This window comes from Simochromis diagramma, unplaced genomic scaffold (genome assembly GCF_900408965.1).
Source record: "Simochromis diagramma unplaced genomic scaffold, fSimDia1.1 OVJJ01000320.1, whole genome shotgun sequence".
Taxonomy (NCBI): Eukaryota; Metazoa; Chordata; class Actinopteri; order Cichliformes; family Cichlidae; genus Simochromis; species Simochromis diagramma.
In genome coordinates this window covers 5,710,311-5,719,664 of record NW_024386773.1, presented here as the reverse complement: position 1 = coordinate 5,719,664, position 9,354 = coordinate 5,710,311, and the positions used below count along the sequence as shown (strand labels likewise).

At 39.3% G+C, this 9,354-nt stretch overlaps 1 protein-coding gene across 1 annotated transcript; it reads right to left on the bottom strand.

The window, feature by feature from the left end:
• Positions 1–1,700: 1,700 nt before the first annotated feature.
• gpr37l1a (G protein-coupled receptor 37 like 1a) lies at positions 1,701–8,541 on the bottom strand. Its single transcript, XM_040004691.1, has 2 exons — positions 7,574–8,541; positions 1,701–3,924 (listed from the first exon to the last, which is right to left on the bottom strand). Exons 1-2 carry the CDS (start codon positions 8,213–8,215, stop codon positions 2,902–2,904), a joined length of 1,665 nt encoding a protein of 554 aa, XP_039860625.1. The 5' UTR covers positions 8,216–8,541; the 3' UTR covers positions 1,701–2,901.
• Positions 8,542–9,354: the final 813 nt, after the last annotated feature.

Genomic DNA, 9,354 nt, shown 5'->3' with positions numbered 1-9,354 from the left:
AAAAAGGAGTGTCACAGTCCGGCATGAAGAGCGTTCTGAGTCTGTGGGTGTTGGAATCACAGCGCAGAGGCATTCTTTCCAGTAGACATCAGAGTGTTCATGAGCCGTCTGCAGCTAAAGAAAATGAATCCAGACAACAATCACCCAGAGTTCAGATGTTCATTACATGTAATGCACCTTTCAGGAAATGTTTTCTCTCACTGTCCTCCAGCCTGTTTTTTCTGTCTCTACATGTAGGTTTAACATTAATCACATTCAGAATTGTCTATAAACTAAAAATAAAACAAATCTGATGTTCCTGGAAGTATCGAGAGAACTTTTTCTTCTCTCTGACTTTTTTGTGGCAAACATGTTAAAGGTTTTAGTTCAGCAGGCTCTTTAGCTCAAAGTGTAGTGTGTACATGTGAACTGATGCAATGTAACCCACTGTGTGTTCATTGTTTCTAGGCAGAAGTGAAGTTCACTGATGCAGAATATAAAAAATATATACAATGAAAAGAGATTCTTCACCCTCAATAAACACAAATTTTGAGTAAAATACATATTAAATATATAAAATCAAAGGTAAATTCAAATAATTAATCATTAAGGAAAATGTGCTTGGTATAAACCAAATGTATATCAGTCAAGTAAATTTCAGTTGATTCCATTAAACCTGACATTTTACTTGTGTAACAAAATTGCAGGGATAATTTACATGTATTCAAATCATGTATTCAAAAAGTTACATTCTTGGGCTTTTTTTTTTTCTTTTTTAGTGTATGAGATGAAAAAATTTTATTAATTAATTTTTTTGGTATTGTCATTTTTTTAACTTAGCTGGAGGTGTGTACTTACTGAGTATAAGCTACAACACACTCTAATGCAAGGCCTTCATATAATGCAGTAAACCTACAGTGTAAACACAAATGACAAGGATGTAAACAGCAAACTGATACAACTTCAATATATTTATTAATAGAAAAAAATAAAATAAAACACCCTCATAAATGTCTTGCTTTCAAATTGCTATTTTTGCTTATTAAAAAATAAATAAAATCAAAACCATTTTATCTCAATAACTAATTTCTCTTCATAAATGAAGTCATTAATGGATAGTTTTGTCTACTGTCTGCTGTTGTTTATGCCAGATATTAAAGAAACAAAGAACACATTTTTTTCAAAATGTATTTTATTCAATCAAAATAATAAAACAAGTAAAAAAAGTCAAACTTTTGTTTCACATTTCTTCATGTTGATTGATCCCATTGTGAACCTGTACCACCTGAACTTTATGTATCCACATATTTGATGTCTCCTGTGCAGATCAGCTATGTATGAGGAATAACAGTAAAATAACATATTTTAAAAAAGGAACAGACAAAAAAAACAAAAAACTGTTGAAAAACATCAGTCTGCTGGTAGTTGTCCTGGTGCTGTATTTCTTCATATTCAGTTTAAATGCCTTACAAAAAAAAAAAAATCCCCCAAAACTCAAATGACTTTCTTTTTGATACAGTACTTAGAAAATGTGATGCAAATATCCTGAATGGGAATTAGACAATTATCAATAACTATGAAATGTAAATTGTACCATAAAACAATGACATATCATTTAATAACTGGCATATCAATTAAATCCATCTAGAACATGCTCCATAATCTGAATAATTACCTAACGCTAGTCTGACAAACTTCTGCTCTACAGTGGCTCTACCCAAGTTTATACAGACTAAACGTAAAGAACGATTTACAACGACTTGGATTTTATTTTGGTATTTTTGTCCCTAAGTTTGACCGCCTGCAATAACAGTGTAATCACGAATCTAAAAGCTGAGCGCTGATGAAATGGCAGTTTATATATAACCTGTATTCACATCAAAAAGCTCAGGTGATCAGACACGTTGAGAACAAACCTCCAAGTTAATCAAACATATCTGGAATAGAAAAAAGTAAACATTTGTCAGCACACACTATAATTCACAGATCCGCTTCAAGCTACAACTTTGACTGGTGGTTGTACCACTGGTACCTAGTTTTTAGATGCACTGTATTGCCAAAAGTATTTAGACACCTGGGCACTTGTTCCGATTCGGTATGTAGAATTTAGCTGAGATTTTATTCATAACATTGCCTTACTTTTGCTTAGATCTGATTCTTCATCAGTCAAACAAGAAACCACATTAGAAAAAAAGGTTTACCTGAACAGATTTTCAGTGACTGTTTTGAAATCTTAACAGCGCAGAAAAAGGTTTGCATGGGACTCAGTTGTGCAGAAGGAAAAAAGAAGAATGGCAGCATTTATAAAGTAAAATGATACACCTGGGTGCAAATAATTCCTCCTAGTTGGAAAATCACTACAGCGCCTTTGTTAGACCTAAGAGATTAAGGTTAAAATCACAAAAACAGACTGGAACACAGCTTTCCCGATACCGGTATCTTTTCAAACTTTCTCGTCCTCTCTTCCGTACTGATAACTCTTCCTTCCTTAGTGATGTAACTGTGCTCCCAGATCTTTGAATCGTAGTAAAATCAAGCATAACATTGTTACACACAGGTAATGATCCATTCAGATCAGCTGATCATAGTGATAAACCTACATCAGCTGATGATTGGCTAATATGCTTCTACATGTCCAACTATCTCATGTGAAGCATGCAATTTAATTTATGCCTTAGCAATTTCAGATGTACTGCGCCCCTGTGCAAGCTGCTTTGCAACCCACCTACATTCTGGTTCCTGTTTTCATATCATATCTGTCATGTCTGTTTTTGTTGATGGAGGTCACCAAGTGTAAATTAATGCAGGTGTAAATCCTTCTTTTGACTATAGTTATCCCGACTGAAATGTTGGACAAAACTACCAATTAAGAACCAAGTTGTATTAAACCCCAAATAACCCTTTAAAGTGATGTTCTGAGCCTCAGCAGGGTGTCCCAATAGCTGCTGATGAGTCTTTCACTCTCTCATGGACTGCTGGTTCTGCCGGCAACAGGCTCTTCATCGGCTCCTCTTTGCTGGAAGGAAACAGGGAAACTGGCGAAGGCGATGTGGGTGAGGAGAGGGTGGAGGTTGCAGCAGTTGAGGCAGAGGAAGATGAAGAGGAGTTGCCATCAGGGAGGCACTCTTCACAGCAGCAGCAGCAGCAGTCCATGAAGGCCTGGCCCAGCGAGCGACACAGGCACAGCAGCATCACTGGCGTCGCAGAGCAGCGCACAAACAGCAGGAACTGTCCAATCAGACCCAACGCCGGCAGAACCAGAGCCGGAAGCGCAGCGGTCACTGGGACAGAGATATACGCCAGGGTGATGTTGCAAATACTCTCTGGCAGGTTGCACGTGATGTACAAGACAGTGAGTGCCATCACAGTGGAGCGTAGCCTCTGCTCCCTCACATGCTGCTTTTTCTTTGTCGAAGATGAAGACGAAGAGGAGGAGGAGCACCTGATAGTCACCTTTTCGCTGCTGGGTTTCTGTGGTAGTCGCTGTGCTAACACCTGCTTTGTCACCAAATCGCAGGCCAGAGTGAAGAGCAGTGGCAAACAAAGGTAGCACCCAAAGAACCACCACATTCGAGCTTCGTGATAGGTCAGCACCAGAGAGTAGATGCTCTCTGGGAGCTCCACAGATGGCTCACGGACACACATATCCACCTTGAACCTTTCAGTCCGGCCTCTAAAGGCCGCCATCAGTGAGCCTGCGTGCTGGCTTTGCTGTAGGTCGTTGGGAAGCGTCGGCAGGCTGACAGTTTCCTGGAGGAGCTGCCACAGCAGGAGCTCCGGGGCAGCTAAGACCATGGAGCCCACCCAGATGACGGACAGCTTGGACAGGATGGACTGGCAGGACTCCACCTTTGGAGTCTGATGAGGCCCAGGGCCTGTGGCTGCATGGAAACGATCAATACTGAGCGCACAGAGGCTGAATGTGGCCACGCCCAAAGAGGTCACCTGACAGAGTGAGGAAATTGATCAGAAAAAAACAATATTAATAAGCCATCACTAAGAATCAATGCAGTTGCTGACAGACATCCATTCACAGTTGCATTGCAGTCATATACTAATTCAAACCACAACATCAACATGAGGATCTTGGTTTAAAAAAGCAAATACAGTATAATGTAGACGTGTTTCCAGGTGTGATTTTTTTGTCCTCAAAAAGAGCCATGGTAGCTGATTCCCCCACTGGGCCCAACTTGAAAAATCAATCACTGCCTCCCACCTGACCCTTTCAGAATCTGATGATTATTTTTCTACAAATGCTTCAATATTTTAATGAAGTCATGAAATTTTTTTTTTACATTCATACTATAAATACTCTGGATTGAAATATTTGAGCTTGCATAACTTAAAATATAGGAGTAAGCCACATGAAACACATTTGAGCTCTGTTAAAAAAAAAAAGGTCATCTCACAATGTGGGATAGGTGGTTGGTCAAAAGAAGTTACAGCACATGAAAGGTTATCTACATTACAAGGACTCAGAAATGGAATTGAAGACTTAAAAAGACTGAGAGATCTGAATATAAGCAGAACTAAACACCAACAGAGACCAGATAACGTAAAAAATAACCGAAGATTAAAGACGCCTTCAAAACAATAAATATTAGCTCCAAAACCCCCAAAACAAACTGATTCAGTCCAAAAATACAAAACCTTGGGTCTACGCTCAGAGCCATGACAGAACAAATGTTTCTTAATTATTTTTAGTTATTTATGTTTTGGTCTTTTACACTCATGACTCAAACTTCTGAAGCTGCAGAACAGGTCCCAGTCAGTCACCACAGTTAATGAGAGAAAAAAATCTGTCCTGTCCTGATGGAACGGTCCATTACGTTACCCAATTATTGTTTTTATGTTTAATAAATGTTCAATACAATATTAATACCTAATTTATTAATAGTTAACAAAATATTGTTACTATTAACGATTTTAAAGGTTGTTTTGTTTAACCATTTTACTTCAAACTGGCATAAACAGTAAGATGATGCTAATAAGAATTAATATAATTCAACCAGTGCTTTGAAGAAAGCATGTTTGAGGATTTCCTCTGCTCTTTATGCCGGCTACAGACTAAATTACAAATCTTACAAGCATTAAGAAAAAAGTTACAAAGACAACTTTCCATTAACATTCAGAACACAGAAACAGAAATGAAAGGACACACAGAGGGGGAAAAAAGGTCATTGTGTTGTAAAAGCTCTTAGCCTTCGTACTGCGGACAGTAATTGGTGCCTCGTGCCCATTAAAGTTGGTGGTTTTGGCCAGAAACACTTACTATCATTACAGAGACTTGTCCTCCCTCTGTCAGTGCTTAACGACCTCAGACTGTTAAGACACAACTCAAGATAATTAGCACAGAGCTTTAATTAGCATGAAAATAGTTTAACTAACGGAGCACAGGGCAGCTGGCAGCCTGACCTGCTTCAGTACTGTTCAGTAAAAGAGCATTTAGAAAAACAAAACAACAGTAATTCATTAACCAGAAATTAATTCACTCATTAGCATAAAAATAGGTAAAGCTGCAAAGAATAGAGGAGGCCGGCAGCCTGACCTTGTTAAAGACTGCTTCACACAAGCTGTTATTACAAATTAGTGAAACTCCACTTCAGTGATCTGAAGCTGTGTAGGCGGACAGAGCTGGTTTAGAGCCAAAAACAAAGACTCCACAGGCTGCAGGACTTTATCTCTGTGCTGAAGCATTCATCGCTCAGTGAGAGTAAATCTAAATTAAGCTCTTGCTTCAGCTTTTAACTGACCTCTAAATGAGGCCTCTTTCAATACCTTTAAATCATTTGGTCTTTAAGGAATTGTAACCGTCTTGCTTTTCATTCATTTCTGATATTTTACATAATGACAAGACTATTTAATCATGAAAACTATTTTTCAGTAGGTCCTTAAAACCCAGTGGTCTTCTATGATACGTTCTTTAAATTTCTGTTGTCCAAGGCAGCGAATCAAAGTAACATCACTGTTGTGTGATGCAGAGAAGATCCACTGAGTTAAATGTCAGCATCTCAAATTGTATTTAGGCTAAACACTTAATGAGGACATATTCAAGAGCATTCTTTAAATACCATTTTATATCCCAAGTGTCTAATCTGTTTTTGCTTCGTCTGATTAATCACTACATTTTTAAAGCAATATCTTTATTTGTACTTTTATCCTCCATATAAGCCGGAAGCCTTTTTTCCCTGTATGCCAGTTAAACTCAGGTGTACACTGGGCCTCAAAATAGAGATTTAAAAACATGTGCAAAAGCTTTTTTTAATTCCAAACTGAGCTGCTGCTGGCCCATCCTGAGCTGGTATTCTGCATTTAAAGAAATGGAGCTCTCTTTCAGTGATGGCCTGATATCTCTATTTCTTTTCTTTCTTTGTTCATTCAGTGATTCATCAGGATTAGCAACAGTTTCTCTTTCATTACTGAGACTTAGTTTTGGAGCTGCACCTGCACATAAACACCACCATTCTTGAAAACTACGTCTCTGTATTTCACTGTTTCGTTCTTGAGGAAGAAGAGCCTCTTCATGCTGGGGCCCCACACTAGCCTCCCCTGATGGTTCATAACAGACGGGTGAAGAGGCCAAACAGACCATAACGGACGTTTGTTCAAAGTAAAGGCTGCTGAAACTGAGGAGGAACAAAGACACAAACGGGCCATTCATCAGACCTGGAGGTCTCTTTATTAAACTGGAAATCACTTAAAATCAGTCAAACACGAGCTGTAAAAACTTCCATGCTTGTGTAAAAGTTTGCCTCGCTATCTGTGCAGAAATGTTCAATTCTGAATGGCTGCAGTGAGGATGATGCTAAAATAAACAACCAATGAAAGATTACCTGCAGAAAATGACCTCCAATCAACTAAATGAGTATAAAAGTGTTTTTATATCACTGAACTTTTTATATCACTATCCTAGAACTTGATGTTTCATAAATGTATTTAGAATTGAGTCAGGAGATCATAGATATTTTTTACTTATTTCACACAATTTAGAAATGTATTTCAGTAAAATCAAAGATTAATCATAATGACGATTAGAGTCTATCCATTAGATTAAAAAAAGAAAAGTCAACATCGTATTCAGTTTTAATCATTGATCACTCTTTAATCATGAATTTAATTGTTGAATAATTTAGTATCTTCAGGCAGTTTTCATTGTTGTGTTTAATTTATAATCGCTTTTCTTGTTTTTTGATGCTTCAGCTTTTATTTAATTTATTATCACAGTTTATTGATGTCTTAATTACTTTGATCGAGGTCGATTGTGTTTAAATGTACTGCATCAAAAAACTGAAATGACTTAAAGACAAATTAAGTGACAATATATTTAAACATTTCAGTAAACAGCTGAACAAAGTATTACGCAGATTCTTCACCTGGCAACACTTTAAGTGCATCTATAATAAACATGTAAGTATTTATTAAACAATTTATCTCGGCATTGATTAAGGGAATTTGTGGAAACACAGGAAAAAGTTGGTACATGGTAAAACTCGGGTGTGTGAAAGTTACAGGTGTTCACACGACACTAAAAGGTGCTGCTTGTAGGCTAAATACTAAAACACTTCCTTCACGCGCACCTTCACCTCCTCCTTACCTCCAGGTAGGGCACGAGCCTGCAGGACAGGTCTCCTAGCAACCTTTTCAAGGTGAGCTCGTGGAAGATGATCACAGGCAGGCAGAAGAACAGCACGAGGAAATCCCAGAAGGCCAGGCCCGCCAGGATGCTGTTCCACGCGCTCTTCAGGTAGAAGTTGTGCCATACGATGCACATGAGCGCGAGGTTGCCAACGATGCCCGCGGCGAACAGGACGAGCGCGAGCAGCATGACTGCGTACGCCCAGTAGGAGCCGTCGGTAACTGGGAATAGCGGGTTGTGGAGCCCTGAACCGCGGCCGGACGAGTGGTTCCCCACCGGGGCGGAGGTGAAGCGGGACGTCCGCGGTGTGGTGAAGTAGGCGCTCGGGTCGTCGTACCGGCGCGGGTGCCCTAAACTGTTGGCGGGAACCGGTTCTTTTTTCCTGAAGCCCCCATCTTTGGCTCCTCGGGCCACTCGCTTTACACTGGGCAGTCCTGAACTTTGAAACCCGTTCAGAGAGCTCCTCTCCGGAGAGAGAGACGCCTGGCTGTGCGCAGGTGGTGCGCCAGCATCCTCCGCCTGCTGCGCCTCCAGCGGAGCTGCGTACCGGAGCTCCGCGCAGTGCAGAAAGAGGAGCAAAACACACCAAACCGGGCTCATTTTTTAAATAAATGCAACTGCTCCGTGTTATCCGTGTGTGTCACAGACATGTGCTGCAGAAAAACTTCACTCCTGAAATAAAAAAATGTTGTTTGTGACGCAGCTCAGCTTCTCTCCAGTCCTGACGGAGAAGTTTGGAGTCTGCTGCTCAGTTTCCAGCACTTGTTATTGGCCAACATCAAGACACCGTGAAGAAAACACGGAGTTTCCGGTGACAAATTTCAAAATAATAAAAAAAGGGGTCATAAAAAAAGTCTTGTGACCACAGATCGCTCTTTAAGAGCCCCATACTGACTGGAACAAACTAAGTTAAGGTCCAAACACCAGACAGTTGGATAAAGATGACACATGCAGTGAATTATATTAAACTCTAAGAATGCTAGACAATATTTACCTTTTCTAAAAAACCATTTTATGTTTAGTGTAGAATATGAGACACTACTACTGTAATACCATACTAGTGCTCTGCAAGAACAATGTTTACCTTGTCAATATTCTTAAGTTAGTATTTTAGAAATCTGATATTTGCTGATGAACAAAATACACAAAGCACAGGTGAGGCTGTTATTAGTTCTTCAGGTAGTCAGACATGCAGTAGGTGTAGGCTGCTGGGGGATTCCCATGATGCATTGAGTATTTCTCCTTCAGTCACCTCTTCCATGCACAATGTGTTTATACACCTTTCTGCATTTAGTTAGTTATTATTCACAGCATGTCTTTTATCCTGTCTTCCTTCTCTCACCCCATGAAATTGCAGCAGATGGCCGCCCATCCGTGAGCCTGGTTCTGCTGGAGGTTTCTTCCTGTTAAAAGGGAGTTTTTCCTTCACACTGCCGCCAATGCGCTGGCTCATAGGGCGTCGTATGATTTTTGCAGTTCTCTTTGCTGTATTATTGTAGGGTCTACCTTACAATACAAAGTGCCTTGAGGCAACTGTTGTTGTGATTTGGCACTGTATGAATAAAATTTAACTGAAATTAATAAAAATAAAATATTGGAACATTTTAATTCTGACCTGAAAGTCAAAGTTAACCAAATAAGTTATTATAACTTAATTGGTTATAATAACTCTCAGCATTGTTAAAGCTGCTCTCATTAAGACTGTTAATTTTATTTTATTTTTCCAAGTTCACAAAATG